The following is a 22,315-nucleotide window of genomic DNA, read 5'->3' as shown; positions in this document are numbered from 1 at the left end:
GACTCTCCTCTCCTCCCCGATCTGATGAATCCCCGTTCATTTAGCTCCTGCAGCCGCATTCTTTACTTGCCGGAGGCTCTCTCTTTCTTTCTCTCTCGGTGGATGAGTAAAGTTTTGGCATCTATCTAATGAATTTGATTCCATGACTGTTGCGCCAATTATTGTCCTTTGCTGATTATTGTCTAGTGGATTTACTGTTCATTCATTTTGGGATTTTTGTTTTATCATGGGATTTTCGTAGTTTTGTTTTTTCTGAATTGATTCCTGACTATCGTGTCAATTACAACTTTATCCGATGGATTTTACTGTTCATCCTTTTTTGGCTTGTTATCGTCGGTTTCTTTTTTCAATTTTAGAAGAGCAAAAAAAAATTTTTTTTTGCGGGGGCGTGGGGGGGGGGGGGGTGGTGGTGGTTCTCCTGTTGAATCGGGATGACTCGCTCTATTCGTCTGTTTTTTTCCTATCTCACCGAGTCTAATCAGTACCCAGTCCGAGCGGGTAAGACCGCCTTTCGCTAAAATTTGCTACTCTGTATAGGCTTTAGAAATAATTCTGTGGTGGGTTTTATTATTTGAGTTAGCCTCTGTTGTATTGCTCTCTTGGCTTGCAAAGAGATTATAGATGTTATTACATTGCTATTCCTGTTTAGTGATTATTATCTCTCTCTTGATGAATTTTTTTTTCATTTCCTTTTCTTCCTTCAATTGCTGAATTCTTGATTATTTTTTTTTTGTGGGCTTTCTCTTTGGGAAATTCCAGGTGCTGTTATCTGTCTGGGGTCAATCTGTTTTCAAATTTGAGTATGTATGTGCTTAAGTACAAAGCATGCTGCTAGAAACAGCCTCAGGACTTGCAATTTCTCATGCAAGAGGAGAGAAAATCACTGTGCTATTTCATTACGAATGGTGGAGGTAGTCCTGATGCTGCGGGCTGCAGCTGCAGATTCTCAATTCTACGTACTTACAAGTTCAATTTTGCCTGCAATTGAATGTACTTCTTCAGATACCTCAATTCTATGTACTAACAACTTCAATTTGGCCTGCAGGTTCTCAATTCTATGTAGCAACAAGTTCATTTTTGCCTGCAATTGAATATACTTCTTCAGATACCTTATTCATTTCAGTAACCCTGTATTTCATTACGCAAATCTGGTTGTTTTTAAAAAAAATTTCAGTAACCCTGCATTTCTCATTCAGCCAGAATTACGTGATCAAGACTTTAGGCAACATAGAAAAGCACATACATTACGTCCTTATTTGTCACTGTACCAAATTTTATTGCTTCCTAACATTTCTTTGCAGCCATCGAAAGTACAGCTTGCAGTTCGCGGTGACTACATTCTTATCTGGAGTTCCAACTCTTGGCCCCTTTGAGAAAATATTCAATGCAATTGAACCATGGATGCCAAGTGAAGCCTTGTTTTCTAGAGAAATCTCAGGACAAATATTCTGTCATATCTGATTGCATAGTTCTATATCAGCAAAGATATGGCATGTAGATTTTTTTGGATGATTGAATAGCAAGACTGAGACCTTTCTTTTAGAACATCCGGTTGGATGGTGAATTTCTTGGGTGGTTGTATAAAACTTTATTGTAGTTTATTAGTGGATTTTGTAGAAAAAATATTTTGAGATGTGTAGGACTTTCTCTTTCTTTTTCTTTTTCTTTTTCCTTTTCTTTCCTCTCCTCTTTTTCTCCCTCACCCCACCAGTGCTCTTCCTCCTCCCCCCCCCCCCCCACTGCCGGCTGCCTTCCCCAGCACCTCTGATAGCGATCGAAGCTAACAGTCTTTTTTTTTTTTCCTTTCCTTTCCTTTCGCCCTCTTTCTCCCTCCTCCATCCCTCTCCTCCTCAACAATTATGCTCACTTGACCAGAGGCTACAAGGGGAGGGGGAAGGCGGTGAAGGGAGGGAGAGGGTGGAGAGGGAGGAGGAGGAGGAGGAGGAGGAGGAAAAAAGATGGAGGTTGCTTGTGGAGGAGCCGCCATTTTCGGCAAAGTGTTAGCCGACGGTGGAGATGGTGGGTTGAGGTGTTGGGAAGGAAGGTAAAGAAAGGAAAGAAAGTAAAAAATTTTGTGTGTTTTTAAATATTTTGAGGTGTATATTTTAAAAAGTTTAATAGAGATTTTTGAAGTTCAAGGTTATTAAAAAACTCGTAGAATGCCGTACTGGCTCATGGCAACTTCTGCCACTGTTCTCCTGCAGAGAGGTTTGCCTAATAGCATCATATGCACTTCTATTTGAGAATTTTCTCATGCTTATTGAAGAATATTAGGCAAAGATAAAATAATTGTAACTTCCACGGGACATAGAGGATGGGATGGATTCCCATGTTATTTGGATGATGATGATTCGGTGGAATCTTGCATCTGTGATGTATAATCTACGCCTGACACCAGTCAGCTTTGAATCTTTAAAAGGCGATGTTTCTATAGAAAAGATTCCCCCTTTTTAAGTTTCTAAGTGGATCCAGAGGATTTTAATTGGTGCTCGTTGATTCATTAAAGAAGTCTAGAGTCATAAAAAATGGATTAATCTTGAATATAAATGACATAAATTTGAAAATTAACTTTTATACATGTACCGTAGATTTAATTGTAATAATATAAATACTATTAATATATATAAAATTTATTTTAAAAAATATCCATTCAGTCGGTATTTCCCTAATCCAGACATACGAATTAGTTTTAATATTTGGATGATTATATGAATCCAGACATACGCCACAGGAAAGATTCAGAACCAGCAAGATTAGGGAATTTGACCCTTGGGGTTGCATTTTGCAGCCTTTTTTATTAGTAGCTTGCACCCAAAGTGCCCGAATCTTGGCCACAAAAGTGGTCTGCGACAACCAAGACAATCGATGTGCTATTAATTGAAAAGTTGGCTAAAAAGAAAGGAAACAAGTCTTTCTTTTGAAGGAGAAAGGAAACAAGTCTTTTGCCACCCGAACGCAAAGTCTATGAAGAATCCAGCATAGACCACAGCCAGACCTTTCACTCTCCTTTCTTCCCCAGAAGTCCCACTTTTGCATGAGGACCATTTTTGGAGTTCTGCTGTCTTAATCATCAAATTTTTGTGGTTGATGATAAGCATTTATAAAGTTGAAAAACTTTTTTGCAATTTCATAACTTTTTTTTTTTTTTCAGTTTAAGGGCGAGGTTTGTAAGGTGAAAGCAAAATTTTGATAGCGGAATTAGGGACCTTGCTTCAATGACCCTATTAGAATTAATACAATTTGAAGTACATAAGAATTAAATAAATTAATCCTTTGCTTTTTTTTTTTTTTTTTTACTTTGTTAAGTGATTATGAAGCAACATAATGGTTTATTTGTGAAATTTATATTAAAGGAATTGTGCGAAGAAGTATATCAAATTTTCAGCAGGACCTCCCTTACATTGTAGTAATAAAGTTTAACCACCAAATTCAGAATGTTTGGTATGATTTCTCTATGTATAGGATACCAGAACATCGAATTCTAAAGAAGAAAGGGACTAGTGATTATGAGGTCTCAATTTTGGACTAGATTCCTCTTTAGAAATATCCTCTCATTGGCCTTTAATTTGTCAATGCATCAATTGGTCTACTCAAACTTCAATTGTTTACCGATTAATGTAATTATGACATAAAAATTATCTGTATTATGTATGAATTATTGCTCTTTTCATTCCATGATTTGAGTCCTTCATTGAAAAAATAGTTTTTTTTTTTTAAAGAACTTGTAATTAATGATAAGTTAATATTGAAGGAATTTACAATGCAGCTGTATTTAAATTCTATTATTTTGAAGATTGCACTAGTATGTGGGAAGTAACTTTTCTAAGTGACAAAAAATGAGAAAGCTAATAAAAATTTATGCTGACTTTTAAAAGTTGGCTCTTATTTTGAGATATAAAACAGGTGAAAATAGGAGAATAATAATGCGACCAAGGGAGTATCTCATTTGTACTTTTTCATCAAGGATATAAAAAGCTCGAGCACCCTCAGTGTAAAGGTTTGTCTAATCTGTACTTTACAGAAATACAATAAAAGACTAAAAAGGAAAAAGGTGAGCTCACTTTTCAAAAACCTAAGGTTGTGTTTGGATTGCATTTTCTGTCATTTTTCATGAAAACATTACTGTAGCGATTTGATATATATGAGGGAAAAAGGTGATAGTGAAATGTGATCACGGAAAACGACAATATTTTCTTACAGAAACAAGCAATCCAAGCAAGGCTACCATTCACTCTCCTTTTATTGTAAAGTGACATAAAGCCCACGTCTAATATTTGTTGTACCTTAAGGCTACTTAATCGAATGACCCATGACATAATATTTTCTAAACAAACGACGGGTGCAATTTTGCCACGCTAAATGCACGTGTGGCCGTTCTATTGTATAAGAATACATGACCTAGACAAGGCAATTCATCATACAGTCAATTCATACTTCTATTGTTCAACAACAATAGATTATTTTTCAAAAGAAGATAATGACATAACCTAGGCATGGCAATTCATCACACAGTCAATTCATACTTCTCTTGTTCAACAACAATAGATTATTTTTCAAGAGAAGACAATGGTGGTTGGATCAAGTGTCATTGATTTTCATACCACTTTGAGTAAATTTTGGGTTCCAATCTTGTAGAGGGTGTGAATAACATTAGGAGAGCCACTCCAACGGTAACCCGATGGTGCTCGACTTGAGATCAATCGGACCCAATGTAGTCAATCATCCATCGAAAGGAGTCGAGATCAATCGGAATCCAATGCGATCGGTCATCCACACAAAGAAATTTAATAGTGCTCGACTTTAAATTAGTCGGAACCCAACACAATCGTTGAATACAATACGATCAACCACTCTTCTAAAAAGAATCCGATAGTGTTCGACTCAATACAATCATTGAACATCGTAAATTAACATCAAAAAAAATATTAACCTAGCCTAAATATTAACTTATTTGTTTGCTCCAAACTCAAATGCCATGACAACTCTCCTTCTCTATTCCTTTTACCACGTATATCGAAATTGACGGTGATAAACACTAGTAGGAAAGCACACGCTAGTGACCCTCAACTACACTGCCCATCCTCGCATAAATCTTTGAGATATTGTAGAACGTTTCCCTCTCTCACGCTCCATCTTCACTCGCTTCTCCAAATCTCCCATTAATACGGAGCCGAAAACAGCCTCTTCCAGAAGATTCAGATAAAGCTGCATCGTTAAATACAATTTCCATAATCTCGTTGACCATATTACACTAACAGACCATCCGTAATTGGAATTTGGCAGTTACGCGCCCAGCTGCGTGTTCGATTTGATAATTGAAGTGAAAAGTTCGGCGGAAGTGACATTTTATACGTCTGTAACCGTACACGCACCCGTTTCCAATCGGGCTATTGTGCTCTACGCGTGTACCGTTCATCTAAGGGATTGTTTGGAAGGTGATCTACTGTATTTTCATTTTCCTTCTACTCAAAATAGAGTACCAATTATTTGTCCTCCAACTAGTTTTTTTCATTTTCCTTTTGTTTTTCCTAGAATTAGTCTTGCAATTCTTTCGGGTATATGCTTGTTCAAATTGTCCAAGAAGGGCATATAAGAGATTGGCTTCTCAATTTTGAGTTGTCTTTAAGGCATGTGATAATGTAGGAGTATTGAATATTAGTGAATGAACGATTAAAAAATTTAAAATTTTATTTATTTCTTAAAATTTACCCTTCAGTGCAAAAATGAGTTGAGTTCAACCATTTATTACGTGTTTGGAGACTAAAAATAGAAGGATGCAGAATTCCGTGTGATTTTAGAGGAATATCTTGACATAATTTTTGAGTTCTTGTTATTCTTAAAATTTGATATTCTTCTATGTTAAATTCAAGGGATTTTAATATAATTAGGATTTCAAACTGCTCAATACATGTGCTATGAAAATTTTAGGTTATTTTTACGTCCCTTGCCATTTTCATGAAGTTCTTGTGTTGCTTTCGAACTCTCATTTTTAAAAGCTCAAAATCTCCTTGTAACTAAAAAGAAATATATAAAAGAAAAAGAAGAGTTAAAGACTAACTTGGACTTCAAATCTTGAAATGGTCCTTAAGCTTTCTTCTCCATGTCAAAAAGTCAATTTAATTTTGTCACCATTATAGAAAATATCTAAAAACCTTACAGTGTCTTGCTACCCTTCAAATGAAATATTCAAGGAAAATAACTGAATAATTAAGCAAAGATTTGAACAAAATCAAAACTTAAGCATTCTAATATAAGAGTTTGGAGTTGAGATGCATATTTGCATGTAAATTATTGTCCAACACCTCCGCTCCCCCCCCCCCCCCTCCCAAAAATACAAAAAATAAACAACTTGCAATAGTCAAATTGGCTAAAACTTATAATAGAAAATTTTTCTTTTCCTTAGCAAATATATGCTCTTATCTCTTACTCAGCTTCTAGTTTGTAGTTACATCTTTGTATCAGATGTTGCTAAAGAAAAAACTTTGATTAAATTGCAATTTCATTGAATTATATTAAAGAACTCAAACTTTATAAACAAAAGATCAAAACTGAAACCATATATTTGTGTGTATATCACAAAATCAAACAAACACGAAGAATGATCACAACGGATCTTTTGTCCCACACCCTGTGCCATTCTCTATCCCACTTTTTATTATATTGCTATTTCTCCTTCATAAACATCATATTTCAGTTTTTTTTTGTTTCATTAAGATCCAATAAATATTAATTCAGTAATAAATAAATACAACAGCTTCAAAAAAGTAATATATAATAGAAAATTAAAACATACAGCAGAAAATTCATAAAAAATCTCATTTTTTATGCATTTTGATTTTTTGAGTTTGTTAAATTTTGTGTATTACTGAATTAATAGTTATTGGATCTTAAGGAAATAAAAAAGAACTAAAACATGACGTTTATGAAGGAGAAATAGCAATATAATAAAAAATGAAGAAAATGGCACAGGATGTGGAACAGAAGATCCGTTGCGATGAATGACACAATTTGCATGGACTTATTTTTCAAAAACATTTTTTTCAACTAAGTTTTTATCTCAAATACACACTACCTAAAAATCAACTATACTACTACAATTTTTTTCCAAGAAATGAAAAACACCACAAAAATTATTCTTGAAAGGCAAACATGGTGTTCTTAGGCTGAGATCCAATGGTCCCCATCATCGTGTAAAATGAGGTAGACATACACACACATGACCACCCTACGTGTATGCAACACAAAGCTATATTTACCATAAATTAAACTTACCTCCCAAGCGTCCTTCTTTACCACTTTTGTATGAACACGGATAATAATACCCTCCACTCCAGAAAAGAAAAAGTCCAGACACCACCACAATCTAAAATCCAACCTGAAACCAACCAAATAAATAGCGAAATCCCATAAAAAAAAATGATGATAATCAGAAGTACAGGGAGAACTATCTAGTAGAGCTTCATCTTTTTCTCTCTCTCTCTCTTTTTTTTTTTTTTGTTCCCTGGTTTTAGTAGTTAGTTCACTATCACAGGAACTACTAGTAAATTAGTTTGTTTAAAAAAAAAAGTGAAAAAAGTAGCTGAAGAATAAGAGGAGAGGAGGGCAGATGCAACCGGCTGGTGGCGGTGGAGTCGGATTAAGCAGAGGTCTTGGTGGAGGCGGTGGTGGTGGTGGAGGTGGAGGTGGTGGTGGGCTTGCTCGGTTTCGCTCAGCTCCGGCGACTTGGTTAGAAGCACTATTGGAAAATGATGATGACAACGACGTCGTTTTGGACCCACCGGTTTTAGCTTCGAGTAGTAATAAGCCACCTTTGCACCCGCCGGCTTCTTCTCCAGTTCAGTCAACTCAGCAGCAGTCGAGCGCGGCTAGTAGTAGATATGCGGCCGATCTGGGGATGTTGGACACGGTGGGGAGTGGTGGAGGTGGGCTCAGTGGGTTGCTCCGGCAGAATAGCTCCCCGGCGGAGCTTTTGTCTGATGGGTACTTCTCGAATTTTGGGATTCCGGCCAATTATGACAATTTCTTGATGTCTTCTTTGGACGTTTCGTCGGAGTCTCCGTCCAAGCGGCCCAGAGAGGCTGATTCCAATAACCCATCTCCAAAAGCTTCTTCTCAAGTGGTATGTTGTATAATCGAGTACAGTTTAGCTTCATTTATATCTAAGGATTCATGTCCTTTTGTTCTTGTTTTTTATTAGCTTGAAGATTTTGTTTGGTAAATGTTGATTTTGTTAGTTGGTGGGATTTCATTTTTGTAAAGGGAGGCTTTGGCTAGTAGCAGTAACTACCTATTAGTATAAACATTCAAGTGGAAACTAGTTGACAAGTGGGCATACTTAATTTCCAAATTGGAAATCGAGAGAAAGGTGCAAAAAGGAAAAGGAAAGGAAGAAGGAAGTGGAGTGGAAACATCTGAAATTAATTATGAGATCTAAATGCTTTCTTCTGGCAACTTGAATTGCATGTTTTCTCTTTGGATCTTGCCTTTGGTTGATCTATAATATGGACATTGTTTGATGGTTTTTTGAAGGGAAGGTAAAAGACGCAGAAGCTCCAAGGAGTGTAGGTAAATATTAGTAGCTGAAACTGTTTCATTGGATGAGATTTAGGAAGATCATGCAACTTTTGCTTCAGAGGGAGTTGGAGTTTTACCACATATACGTCCATTGTAGAATAGTTGGAGTACTTATGCTACAGATAGTGCTTTTGATGTGAATTGCAAGTTTAGGAGAGCAGAGAAAAGTTTGGTGGAATTTGAGCTGCAAGTTAGGAAGGTGGTGCCTGTTCAGTACGAAATTGTTGTGCCGCATTTTCCTTTTGCGTTTTGCCAATTGAAAAACTTGACTTGTACTAATTACATACTTTTAAATTTGATTTTGAACTCCTTCAATTATGTCACTGTTAACTTTACCCTATAAAGCAAAACTCCTGCTTGATCTTTTCTTTGTATGCTATTCGTGGATTGTGGATTTATGTGTAACTTTGAATACTTCTAGTGATCTTTGATGGTTACCTGTGGTTTGGTTTTTTTTTTTTTTTTTTGGGCTCACTCCTAAAATTCTCCTGTGCTTACATATGTGTTTATGATGCATCCATCATTGTCAATTTGGATGTTTTTCTATTTTTGCTAGATATGTCTTTGGTTTTGTTTCTATAGCTATATATATAAAATCAAAGTTTCAAAAAGAACTCACACAGCTTACATATATCACGTCATATTTTAGAAGATGAATCTTGACTTGATGTATATGTTGATGGTGAGCATGTTTGGCTTTTGAAACAGTAAGAGTGGGATTCTGAAGTAATTACTGTTTGTTCTTTTAATGTAAACTATCTTACCAAATTGAGAAAAACAGAAAGGAGGTTTTCCACTATATATTGTAAACACTAGAATACATTTACCTAGTTGTACCTTTTGGTCTGCACGTAACTACGTATTACTTAACAGAGGACTTTTTCTAACTACTTCCTCTGAGTTGTGTGGTTGATTGGTTACATGGTATGCTTATGAACCTAAATAAGCACCGTTGACCCTGTTGTCTTTGTACAGTCTATTTACATATGCATATCATATATTTCCTGTAAATCTTCATTTTTCTCAAAGTGGATAGTGATGATACCTTCACTCTTCATGTCCATTAACTTGATGATCTAACCTTCTAACCTTAACCTGCCCAGCTTTCCCTTTATATGTATAATTGTGACCAAAACTTGTTTTGCACTTCATAGAAAGGAGAGCAAAGTGAGCAGTTGCATGCTGGAATGGGTAGATTGTTGGACTCTGAAATGGAAAAGCTTTCAGAGGATGCTGTTCTGTGTAGGGTTCGGGCAAAACGAGGTTGTGCTACGCATCCTCGTAGCATTGCTGAGAGAGTAAGATTTTGGCAATTATTCTAGGTTCTGCTTCATTTTATTTGTGTTAAAACTTTGACTAGCAGTTTGTAATTGACAGTTTCCTGTCATTAGTTTGTACATGGGGTCAAATTTTTTTTTTTGGGGGGGGGGGGGTGTTTGTGTGTGTGTGTGGGGCGGTGACAAATAGTTGGGGAAAATTTTTATTATATTATGTTTTCCACTATTTGGCTTGAAGAGTTATTTATTTCTTGAATTAGGTTCGAAGGACACGAATCAGTGACCGGATAAGGAAACTTCAGGAACTTGTCCCCAATATGGATAAGGTAATTGACCATGCTAGCGTGATTGATTTTTTATTAGAGAAATTGGGATTTGTGAAAATATATCAGAAGACCGTCAATGCAGGAATAAAAACCAAATCTGGTTTGCTGGGTGGCTTTCAAAGATTGAACCTAAATGTGGTACTGTGCATTAGATTTTAGCAATTTGAGAGCGGAGCTACTCACTTTGAGTTTACATTTTAATTGAAGGCATTTATATTACAGATATATACCAAGACTGTATCGATTTTCCTAACTTGATGTTGGGAGTTTTTGCTTCTATTGCATGCAGCAAACAAACACGGCAGACATGTTAGAAGAAGCAGTAGAGTACGTCAAGTTTCTACAGAAGCAAATTCAGGTAATGGAGGCACTGGTCTATAAGTGAAACTTATATGAGAAGTTTCTGACTAAAAGACCAGACAGAAGAGAGTGTTAGGATGCAATAATAACAAATTTCGTTACCATCTTCTCTCACCGTTTATGCTTTAGGGACAAACAACTTGACAAGAAGTATGCACTAGTACAGCTGTATATTTTTTTAAAGATATTATATATTGACTAAATAAGAGCAAGAATTTCAACTTACAGATAATTGTAAAATGTGGCAGGAACTCAAGGAGCAGCAAAAGAAATGTAAATGCTTTGCCAAAGAGTAATTGCAGAACCGAAACTTTTTCCGAGTGAACTGAAGTGAATTGGCAATTATGTCGAAGTATTAGCGAAAATATGGTACACTACTGTGCTTCAGTTTCTTCTACACCTGTGGATGCTGCTACTTAAAAAAGAGCTTGGTACTATAAGATCTACACCGTAGTGCCATCACTGTCTACCACCGAGTCTACTTTCTTGGATGCTTTTGTGGTAGATGTCAAATATCATGTAAATTACCTCTTTGCTCAAGCATGTTGTCCGGAAACTATCTATGTTTTGCTTCTTATTTTAGGTGAAATTCGTTTGCCATAAAGACTGAATGTACCATGGCGATATTAATCAATAAAAACTTTTGGTAGTACCAGAAGTTTGTAATCAATTATGTAATCCTTGCATGACATACTTATGTCCCTTTTTGACTCGTTCAAGTGAAGGGGCTTCCTTTGGGAGCTACTCTGTTTCTTGCATCTGCTGCAACTAAAACTGTGAAATTCCATTCAAAACGCGCAGAAATACAAAATGCACTGATACTTTGAAGGTTGCTGTTTGAGAACAAAACGGCAAGCAAACACATCCAATTTGAGACTGAAGCAGTAATATATACAAAGCGAGGAATTTGTCTCATAGTTGCAGTATCCTAGGACCAAATGGTATAGTTACTATTTTTCCCGAAGTACCGTCTATATGTTTTTGTGTCTGTAATGCTTTAGGTCTATATGTTTTTGTGTCTGTAATGCTTTAGCTCTGGACCCTGCTTTTTGATACGTTGATTATAAACTTGGGTGGTTTTATGTGTAAACCTGTTAGGCTTGCAAAGTTAACTGATTGTCCATAAGAGCTTATTGTTGTCCATTCTAAAGTCCAAGTCTCTTTTGAACTGTGGTATCAAATCTTCAATCTTGGGAAAAAGGAAAAGAAGTGGTCTGCATTGGTGAAACAAACGAGTCTTGTTTCTCTATCTTAGTATGAAATTCTGTAACTTGTCCTGAAGCTGCAGAATGTCTTAATAGAGTCTTTACATAAGAAAACGAACGCAAGTAACTGCATTGGTTAAAACTCCAGTATGGTCTTCGTTAGGGTCATCAGATTATACATAGTGATAGTAGTGTTAATAGGTAGGCTATGTGCTAGATTGGTTGAAGACTACAAGCTTTGGGGTTTGACAGTTTAACTTGAGGAATAGACAAAATGGGCGTTTGAGGATCTCAATTAACCAAAATGTAGTGTTGCTTCAAAGATCAAACTGGTAGAAGTAACCATTTTCGATGTCTCCACAGAAATTAATCTTTCGTAACAAGCAATTATTGAAACTGATTGATGTGGGTGATGTGAAAGGCCTGTATCTATGTGCAAAGACATTTCTGTCTTCTAGCTTTTGGAAGTGTAGGTCTTTTTCCTTGCGAAATAATATACTGGCTGAAAGCTTCACGGTCCTATGTAAATTGGGCGACATGATGTGATAAGGAAAGATTTCTGTTACGTTTTTGTTCTCTTTGATATCTGATGCTTAGAAAAGGACCTGACAAGAAAGATCAATCAAAAGAAAGTACACGATCTTGGCGCAGTTGTTTGATTTGCTGCTGGTGAAGGTGAACTAATGTTCTGAATCAGTTAATTAATCAACTTAGTAGAATAACTTGTGCCATGAACAGAGTTCGATAATCAATGTTTTATTATCTAAATACAGCTCAAAGACTTGAAGCTTTTTGGGTCTAGCCAAAGAAATGGGAGCACTGAAAGATGTAGGGAGGGATTGGGGAATTTTGGTTGCTTTTAGTTTCCAAACACAACGCGAATCAAGTTAGAAAGGGCAGTACTAGAAGAGCCTAAATGTTGCCCAGATTCAACAGCTATGGCTCTCATCTTCTTGCTCAGCTCTCTAAGTTCTTGTCCTCTCTCTGAATCCATCAATTCTCTAATCCTTTTTTCGACCTCCTCCGCACTTGCAATGCCATCATTGCCTTGCTCCACTGGAATTGCCATCTTCATGTCTTGGACCAGTGCAGCCATGTTAACATGCTGTTCAGCATGTAGCGGCCAAGCCACCATCGGCACACCTGCAACCACGGCTTCCAAGATTGAGTTCCACCCACAGTGAGTTGCAAATCCCCCCACTGCAGGGTGTCTCAGCACCTGCATCTGAGGTATCCATGACTTCACAACCAGGCCTATACCTTTGGTTTTCTCCAGAAACCCCTCTGGTAGTATGCTGTCAACCTCAAAACCACCTGATCCATTAACCTGTTTGCTTTTGTAGTCGCCTAGAGGTTTTTTGACAACCCACAGGAATCTCTTACCACTTCTTTCCAACCCTTTAGCAATCTCCGTTATCTGCTCAACTGAGAAAGTTCCTCGGCTTCCAAAATACAAGAACACCACACATTTGTTCGGCTGTCTATCAAGCCATGAGAAGCAATCACTCTGATCCAAGTCAATGCCTTCATCACCATCTTCAGCTGGTCTACTATCAGCTTCAGCTATCAATGGCCCAATGTTGTATAGGGGTGGAGTAGGAGCATCAGGAACACACAGACCATCTGTAATTGCCTTCAAAGCAATAGGTTCTAGCTCATCAAATGTGTTAACTATGATACCACTACTCTTAGGGAGATGAACAGAAAAATATAGTATATCATCAGAGGCAGGGTCAACTCTGTCCAGCACTGGCTCAGGCATATGTGTTGCTGGTATAGGAGGCAACCCTGGAACATCAAACTTAGTCTGAACAAGATCTTTAAAGCTTTCACTTGTTTGCTTGTGGATTGTGGGAAAGTACAGATAAAGAGCAAGAGCTGCAGCACCAGAAGTAAAGAAATAGTAAACCGGGGTGCCAAGATTATTGGAATAAGGCATCGCTGATGTGCAGAAAAAATCAATGATCAGAGCCCTAATTGATGATGTCTTAGAATTTCCTGGAGAGCATGGTGGACATTGGGAGCATTCTTGCGGATGAATTTGAACGCAATGGCAGGTGGACTGAGATTAGAAGAGAAATCCGCTTGAAAGCCGGTGGTGATGAGGATGTGGATTCTTGAGAATTTGTTGCTGTAGTGGCGAAGGATTAACTTGGCCAGCTCCAGCATCGAGATCATGTGGCCTATTCCTGGTGCTGGATACAGGACGAGGGTGTTCTCCATCTTCTAGCTTCTGATTTGCAGTTGTTGAGAAGAGGCAGAATGGTACTGGAGATGGGTATACGAGCTTATGAATGAAGATTCTTGCTACCTTAAATGTGCCTAACAACTTTAGTAGGTGCCTGCGAGCGGTCTTGACTCTCCACACGCCTTTACCAAAATAATTTGTACCAGGTAGGAAGTTAGGAACTACCATGACTTCCTCCACCGGTCCGGTCCGAGTGCAGTAAGACAGGAGGAGAATTCCTCGAAAGAAACTAAAAGTTGTGGGCCATGTCCAATGACGTAAACGAGAACATATATTATTTATGAGATGGGATAAATTCGTAAGAGGTTTTTAACAATTTTACTCGACTCCCCTAAGGTTTATATAATTACGGGACCTCTCTTAATGCAATAAAAAGATAACAATATCTTTCATTAATTGTTAATTCATTGAAAAATTTTAACAAAAATTAAAAATTTCTCATCAATTATCAATTATGAATTGATGACTCAAATTACAGTAGTTTACATTTAATTCTCTATCACTTTCCTCTTATATCTTCTTTCCTTCTAATTCATTTTTTCAACTCATCGACCTAATATGTATTGTCGCCACCAACAAAATCACCATGCATACCGACCATCAGTGCATACCTCTCTTAGTGTATATTCTCAATTCTTTCTTTTTCATTACTATTAAACAGATTCTTTGTGCCCATTTTTATTTTCAATTTTTGATAGGTATTAGCAAGTTGAAATTGTCAAATGATAAATGATGATTTCGTTATCAAACTAGATAGTGATGAAGATGGTGGCGGTGATAAAAAATAAAAATTTAGGGGATGGGAAGTGGAAGAGGGACTAAATAAAGATTATAATATTATGGTTGTTATGGAAGCAATGTTCTGGGTATATTTATCATTGCATTGTTTTTCTATTTTTGATTTGTAGTTATTAGCAATTGCATTCCTACAGAGAGAATTTGATTGATTTTGAACTCTATTCTGATTGAGTATATTGGATGTTGGTATTTATGGTAATGACTTAGTATGTTTTGTATCAGAAAGATGGAATTGGAGTTTAGGGATATTGATGAGTATAGTATTGCTAGATATTAAGCAAAATTTGAGGTTGATATGAGATTATAGGTAAATTTTTATGTATCTGATATGACATTTTTAATTGATTCAATGGTTTTCACTAGAAGTCTTTAGGTAAAAGAGAGACTTTACAACAAAGATGAGTATTTACTTGGTAGTGATTTGAATGTTAATGGGTAAGCAATGGTAATAGCACACAAAATGAATGAAGTAGAGCTAGTGAATCATTTTTTTCCTTTTTATTTTTGTTGTGATTTATAACCCAAGCGCATTCTAGGATTTTTGCTAAAAAGTCTAGCCTTGTGGCCTAGAATGTCAATTAAACAATGAAAATGGGGGAGGCAAGTGTAATTTTTAGAACATCAGGGAAGCTTTCTACAATTGTCAAAAACCTTAGGGGAGGTATGCGAAATTGTCCCAACATCTCTTTAGCTTGAAATGTAACGTTTAGGAAGAGCTCGAATGTAAAAGTATAGGCAAGAAAACTCTTACAATATTAAACCATTTACATAACATAAGTGGATTTGATTTTGAGTTTGTATTATTCTGTAAATATTTGATTCCACGATTTTAGGCAAAATCATTAGTTTAAATACACTTTTCAAGGGTAAGGAAAACTGAGAAGCTTTTCCATATTCCTTTTGACACAAACATTTACTCATAAAATTACAAGAGAGGAAAATGACAGATTCAATTGAATATTTGACAAATAAAGTAGAGAAACTGCCTCTACTAATCTAAGTTTTTATTTTGGTAACACAAATGACTACCCACTGTTTTGAGTAATTGATTTGTTGAAATAAAATTTGAAACAATAGTGGTTAGGGAGAAAGTAAAAGTACACTACTAGCCATTTTAAAATTGGAAACCACCTAATTTCTTAAATAATTTGATACCCAAATGTAGTTTTAATCAGATTCAGGCCTATGTTAGTGAAGTTAAAAAGTATTCATTTATGAGTTTACCTAAAAAATCCAATTTTTTTTTAAAAAAACACGATATGTGTAATTTTAGATACAAATATAGAAACTCCTAAAAATTAAAGACGGATTGTCTTCTAATTTAAATCTATTGTACAAGTCATATGTCTTTTAGAGTAAGATTTTTTTTTCTCGTTTACGTGGGGTTTTGGTAAATAAAACTTTAAATAATATTTTACTATAAAATGAATCATGTAAACGGTTAATATTTGACCTCCATTAATAGGGATTATTTATGGTGTGTTGCAAAGGCACTGGTGATAATTGTTTCCCAGCAACAGCATAGGCTAATAATGAGTACCCACCTAGAGATAATTCTAGATAGGACACTTTTTTTTTTTTTTTGGCAAAAAAAACATTTGTAGACCAAAGGGTCACTCCTGACCTGCCGTCCAAAAAGAGATTTAGTTCCTTTTTTTGTGGTCACTGAACCAAAAGTCAGTGGTTCTAAATAGAGCACATCAACATTTATATGTTCTATTTGAGCAGGACTTTTCAACATGGGAAAAATAAAAAATGGTATCTCATGCAATTTAAGTGTTCAACCAACAAGATCCAATTGGTCTACACCTTAAATTTTATTATATTTGTTATTTGATGTGCAATTATATTACATTATTTTTTTGTATTCTTATTGAAATAAAATATTTCATAATAGTCACTAAGATAATGTGATTATTTACTTCTCGTCAATCATTATAATATTAATCACATTATATTATTTTATTATATTCGTGTTGAAATAAAATAGTTTATATTAGTCACTAAGATAATGTGATTATGTGCTTCTTGTTAGTTATTGTAATATTAGTCACTAACGTAATGTGATTACATACTTCTTATTAGTCATTGATTAATATAATGTAATTGTACACCCTCGAGATAACTGTTCAAATACAACCAGAGGCACCTTTGTAACAGATGCACAAATTCTCGCAGCAAATGTACAATCTGGTTTATATACGTACACATTTTATACACAACTTTTGTATTTTTACGTCATCTCACAAATTAAGTGAAAACTAATGGCAGAGAAAGCTAATAGTATTGTTGCAAAAGTGTGATTACCTGATAATCATTCCATTCCCTTTTTTCTAGAATTTCATTTTTATTTTTCCTGCAAAAAGAAGCTTGGATAAATAGAAGATTTAATTGGGCAACAAATCTAAATTACTCTTAAATTATATAGTTGGTCGACTTTTAACCCTCCAACTATTAAATATATGTTTTTTGCCCTCTAAACTTGTAAACTTTCTATCCTTTTGATTAGAAATAATTTAAATACCTCCTCTAAAATTCATAATAATATCACTCAACACCCTTAAAATTTTAGACATATCACTATCATACATGACAACAAAATTATCTTCATCACTTTAACAAGGCTTTACAAACAAATTACCTACCACACAAGAAGACATTTTTTGAAAAAAAAAAATTTCCTAACAAGGAAAGGATGAAACTTAAGACAAGAGGATTTAAACCCAGAATCCCTAATTTCTAGGACTTCAATCTTAACTATCAGAACCAAGACCAAGACCTCCTCAGCCAACTAAGGCTCTTTAATTAAATTCTCAGACCAAGACCTCCTTAGCCAACCTAAGGTTCTTTAATTGAATTCAATGATTCATGCATGAAATGTAACTACAAGAATTTGATGCAACTGGATCAAAATGATTAAATATCATACAAACACTAAATAACATACATTACCATAAGTTGGTTCCTTTTGCAAGAAAATTTTCATGCTTCACAAATTCTAACAAATCAATCAGCTACCCCAAGTAAATCCTATAGCAAAACGTAGACCATCTATAGAAGGCTACAACTACGATAAAGTTATACAACAAAAACCAACATTGTATCGGCATTCTTATCAACTAGATGCGTGAAAGCAGCTGTCCCAAATGTACAAGGTGCCAAGTGAGGGCCATTAGAGTCAAGACATTGAGGAAGGATGAAATTGTATTCAACTTCCTCAGTGCCTCACTCGATCTGACTATCTCACATTGTGAAGCTGCAGCTTCTGGCCTTTCATGAGGAGTAGAGGAAGATGGACTCGTCTTAGTTGCGGTGCTTGATGCCTTTACAGACGATGGCTCGGTTATTGAATCAACCACTCCGTCAGACTGTTCTTCTTTAGAGCTCTCTACTCCTCTACCTTCTTCTTTCTCCAATTTCATCCTCTCAAACATAACCTGCAATTAGTTCAAAGTGAAAATTAGTAGAGCTACAAAATTGTCTTTGATTAACCCTAAGCTTATACTAATCAATCTACAATAAATGGGCATGGCAAATTAAGACCGTTGTTTCTCCTGCAAGGATTAAGGATCCCTACCTTGCACATAAGGAATAGGATTCTTGAAATTGAGACAGGAATCTATGTGCTACATATCAAAGTTCAATTGTCTAATCATTTGGTTCATGAATATTATTGACCGATTGATGACTGTAACATTTGAGATTCGAAAATCGATCAGTGGATTTTAAAATTTCATACATAACTGATCAATACATCATTGAACAATGCAGCACCAAGTCCAAATGGATAATTAAAGACCTCCAAAATTTTGGTTAGGCCCAAGTAGTAGTCCCAGAAGAACCACATTCATGAGTGAAATGATGTATCCCTGTCACATACAACCGTGTAGTACTACCCCCAAAAATTTGCTTTTCAAGGTTTTCAACGCTAAAAACATAGCCCACAAAATGAGAACTAACTTTAGACTTGGGACAGCACCGCAAAAGTGAATAATCATGCATTTATTTACACCAAAAAAAAAAAATTAGAAATTAGCCAAATCCAATATTAAAACCAAAAAATAATCAGAAATCCGAGTAAAGAAATCAAAACATACCTTAGTCGCAAGAGGCTCCAAGTACTTCAAATTTATCAAAAGCATCAAAAGAGAAGCAAGAAGATTGAAGCCTTGCAAAGTGTCCCCTGCGCCAGAGGACACTCTTTTTCTTCGACTTAACAAATGCCCTACCAACAGCAACCCAACGCTATAAGCCATAGCCTGGAAATAAACAGGATATATTTTGCTTTGCAAGATAGCAAACTGCTGCCTGGGCAATGCCCTAGCCAGAACATAACTAGAAATAAATGTCACCCAAATACTCATCCCATATGCACCCGCCAATCCCAATAACTGCAATATTCTTATACCGAAAGCCAAACTTTCCGGTGAAAAAACATAGCCAAAAGAGCCATACACAACTTCTCGGCCTCGCCGGAGAATTCCTTTCAAACCTTTCTTTCCCTTCTCCTTAACCCTTTCTATAACTTCTTCACCTTCTTTTGAAATCCCTTCAACCTTTTCTTCTGCTTCTTTTACCTTTCCTTTTGTAGCCTTCACTAGTTTCGACAAATTTCCCTCTACATCTCCTTGGAGGGTCTTGGCTGTATCAACCGCTTCTCCCACTTCTCCTTTAACTTCATGCACTTTTTCCGCTACCTTTTCTTTCGCCTTACCAGAGACCTCATTCGCAGCATCCTTCACCCTTTCCTTCGCTTCTTTTACTTTACTAGCCGCACCAGTCGCGGCATCCATCACCGACTCCTCCGCTTCACAAGCCTTTTCACTCGCCGCATCCTTCACCCTTTCCTTTACTTCATGAGCCTTGTCTCTTGCAGCATCCTTCGCCCTCTCCTTTGCTTCATGAGCCTTATCAGAAGCCTCGTGGGCTTTTCTTTCAACCGTACCTTTCACTCTGTCATAAGCATCCGTCACAGCCTCCTTGGCTTCTTCTTCAACTTCATAAACTTTATCAGCAGCTTCATGGGCATTCTCAGACACCATCTCCTTCGTTTTCCCAATTGCACTCGCTATCTTATGCTTACACCTGCCCAAAGCATCACAAACAAGTTCTCTAGGAGTTGCCTTATGAGGATCACCGGCATCTTCTTGCTCATCCTTCAAATTCTCCTTGACATTTTCCACCGAGTCAGAAACCTTCCCTTTTACAGACGAATCATGAGGGCCCTTTTCATCAACTCTTGAGGAAGAAGGTTTGTGAACAAAACCCTCATGCACAGCCTCTTGAGGAGAGATTGAAACTTTGGTATTCCCATCATCTTTCTCAAACTCAACTACCACAGTTCTGTGGCCTTCCTTCAATACAACATCTTCTTTGTCGTTGTTTACTTTTTCTGGGGTTGGAGACCATACACCAGCAGTTGCAAGTGTAGTTAAGACCAGACATAATGCAACAATGTTCATCATTTTTCTTATTGGTCTTTTTTTTTCTGTGTTTATCTGGACACTAGATTAGATCTTGAAAATCTCTGAATTGGGGATGGAATTAATGGAAGCTAATCTTTTGCGAGGATCTTGGTAGTGTTGCGAGGGATCGGTTGGTTGAACGTGGAAATAGAATTAGGAGCCCACGTAGCATACGAGGGTTAAACATGCAACACGTATTCTGCCACATGGCTGAGTAGAATTCTACGTGTCTGTGAAGGGCGTTTTATGATTTTGGTGAAAGTAGAATAATATTTTTCAAAAAATGTGGATTCCAATGTGGTGATTATGCTTTGACAAAAAGTGGTGATTATGCTTTAATCATATCAATTCTCCACATACACACAGATCAACTCTCCCCCCACACACATATATATCAACTCTTTCACACAAAAAAGGAAAAAGAAAAAGAAAGTACTAATAGTAAATCTTATATACACTGACAATGTATACACTATTAACGTTGGATCCATGACATATGTACAAAAGTTGGAGTTCAAATTCAAATTTTGCATAATTATCATCCATCCAATGCTGACAATGTATACACCATTAATACAGGAAAGATTAATTCAAATACTAATAGTATTACTCCCTCCATTCCAATTATTTGGTCATGTTTGGGGAATCCAATTTTTTAAGAATAAAGGTTTGATTATGATGTTTGTGTTTCTCTTTCCAATTTTATCCCCATAAATTCAAGTTTAAATTTGAATGGTAACATGCATATAATTAGAAAGAATGACTATATTGGAAAGAGAGACTAAAAGGTATTTTGACTTTTCCAACATGACAAATGTTTTGGGATATTTCAAAATAAAAAGTATGACACTTTCAATGAGACGGGAGAGTAATATATTTGACACGTATTCTGTGTGTTCTGAATTTTGGACAACTACAAAAGTCATGGCTTTACTCTTTTTTTTTTGTGTTCTTTACTAAAAGTAAAAGGTAAGTAGGTATTAATAAATGAGAAAGGCACACTAATGTGTGTTTTAAAAAAATTATGAAAAAAAAGATAATTGTGAGAGTTCTTTATTAAGGTTTATTTCTTGTAATCACTTGAAGTTTTCTTTACTATCAAATTCAATATTCGAATCCTATGCCTAGCCATTAGATATATCATGATGACAAAAACAAAGTTGATAAAAAGAGTTTATTTCTTGCTATTATGGGGTATTAGTTTATCTTTGATAGATTTTCTTTTTATTATAAAAAACTTCAACGAGGACAAAGTAGAACTTAAGAAAAGACATAAATTGTTTCAACCAAAATTCTTGTTGTGCATACAGATTAGTTATATTGGCAAATTCTATGTCTGATCAATTTAAAAATTCTAAAATATATAATCCATAAATACACAATACGTTAACTGATGGATAATTTAAAAGTAACTAATATTTGTAGGTCTTCTTATTTTGTAAAGAAAGATGTAAAGAACGTAGTGGTAGGAAAAGGTCGTGATTAAGCATTTGTAGTTAGTACATCTTTAAAGGAACAAAATAGAGTTATCGTTTTACAATAGAGGTGTTGCCTCTCCTTTGTATTAAAAAAAAAGTATGCTTTATTACCTATAATACATCGATCTCTAACTTATCCTTATGTGACACATATTTATATTTATTGTTCTTTAAATTAAATTTAACTTATTATGTAGCATGTATTCACATTTATTATCATCACATGTACACACATTTATTTTCCAATTAATTTTACCTGTGTAAAAAAATAACTTGATGTCTGAATTAGTTTCACTTTTAGAAAAAAAATTAACCCTTAGTGTTATTGTCAAACCAATAATCCATCAAGACCAAGTTTCCTTGACAAAATTATCCTCCAAAAGTCACCATGTCTTTCAGGGTCCACTTGTTAGGAAACAAGGAGGATACGTCGTCGCTTTAGCTAAAGAATGCATCTTGTAGAAACGGTGTCGTACTACTTAAAGAGTTAGTTAGTCGGTTGCACCAAAACTATAAAAAGGAGCTCTATGATTGGCTAATGTATCTGACATGTAATAATAGAATTCTGTTAACAAAATTTCTCT

The 22,315-nt window shown here is 35.8% G+C and overlaps 3 protein-coding genes and 1 long non-coding RNA gene across 4 annotated transcripts; 2 read left to right on the top strand and 2 right to left on the bottom strand.

Annotated features, from left to right (window-relative positions):
* The first annotated feature begins 21 nt into the window (after positions 1–21).
* Positions 22–1,658, top strand: LOC113749650. Its single transcript, XR_003464557.1, has 2 exons — positions 22–106; positions 760–1,658. It is a non-coding gene; the product is annotated as an uncharacterized LOC113749650 (long non-coding RNA).
* A 5,948-nt stretch (positions 1,659–7,606) lies between these two features.
* LOC113750443 (transcription factor bHLH81) lies at positions 7,607–11,295 on the top strand. Its single transcript, XM_027294415.1, has 5 exons — positions 7,607–8,119; positions 9,729–9,872; positions 10,112–10,177; positions 10,467–10,535; positions 10,786–11,295. The coding sequence occupies exons 1-5, from the start codon at positions 7,607–7,609 to the stop codon at positions 10,831–10,833; spliced, it is 840 nt and encodes a 279-aa protein (XP_027150216.1). The 3' UTR covers positions 10,834–11,295.
* Positions 11,296–12,416: 1,121 nt separating this feature from the next.
* Positions 12,417–14,107, bottom strand: LOC113749457 (UDP-glycosyltransferase 88F5-like). The gene is given in 2 exon segments (XM_027293207.1): positions 12,417–13,737; positions 13,740–14,107. Coding segments are annotated over 2 exon segments (1,362 nt in total). The 5' UTR covers positions 13,966–14,107; the 3' UTR covers positions 12,417–12,601.
* Positions 14,108–17,715: 3,608 nt separating this feature from the next.
* On the bottom strand, positions 17,716–20,253 carry LOC113750057. Its single transcript, XM_027293975.1, has 2 exons — positions 18,886–20,253; positions 17,716–18,225 (listed from the first exon to the last, which is right to left on the bottom strand). Exons 1-2 carry the CDS (start codon positions 20,251–20,253, stop codon positions 17,908–17,910), a joined length of 1,686 nt encoding a protein of 561 aa, XP_027149776.1. The 3' UTR covers positions 17,716–17,907.
* Positions 20,254–22,315: the final 2,062 nt, after the last annotated feature.

This window comes from Coffea eugenioides, chromosome 10 (genome assembly GCF_003713205.1).
Source record: "Coffea eugenioides isolate CCC68of chromosome 10, Ceug_1.0, whole genome shotgun sequence".
NCBI lineage: Eukaryota > Viridiplantae > Streptophyta > Magnoliopsida > Gentianales > Rubiaceae > Coffea > Coffea eugenioides.
The sequence above is the reverse complement of the archived record's forward strand: the minus strand, read 5'-3'. Positions and strand labels throughout refer to the sequence as shown.

Coding starts and splice junctions, on each gene's coding strand:
- LOC113750057 (XM_027293975.1), bottom strand. CDS start 20,253: ATGATGAACATTGTTGCATTATGTCTGGTCTTAACTACACTTGCAACT. Junction 18,226..18,885: donor TGGAGCCTCTTGCGACTAAG/GTATGTTTTGAT, acceptor AACTAATTGCAG/GTTATGTTTGAGAGGATGAA.
- LOC113750443 (XM_027294415.1), top strand. CDS start 7,607: ATGCAACCGGCTGGTGGCGGTGGAGTCGGATTAAGCAGAGGTCTTGGT. Junction 10,178..10,466: donor TTGTCCCCAATATGGATAAG/GTAATTGACCAT, acceptor TATTGCATGCAG/CAAACAAACACGGCAGACAT. Junction 10,536..10,785: donor TTCTACAGAAGCAAATTCAG/GTAATGGAGGCA, acceptor AAAATGTGGCAG/GAACTCAAGGAGCAGCAAAA.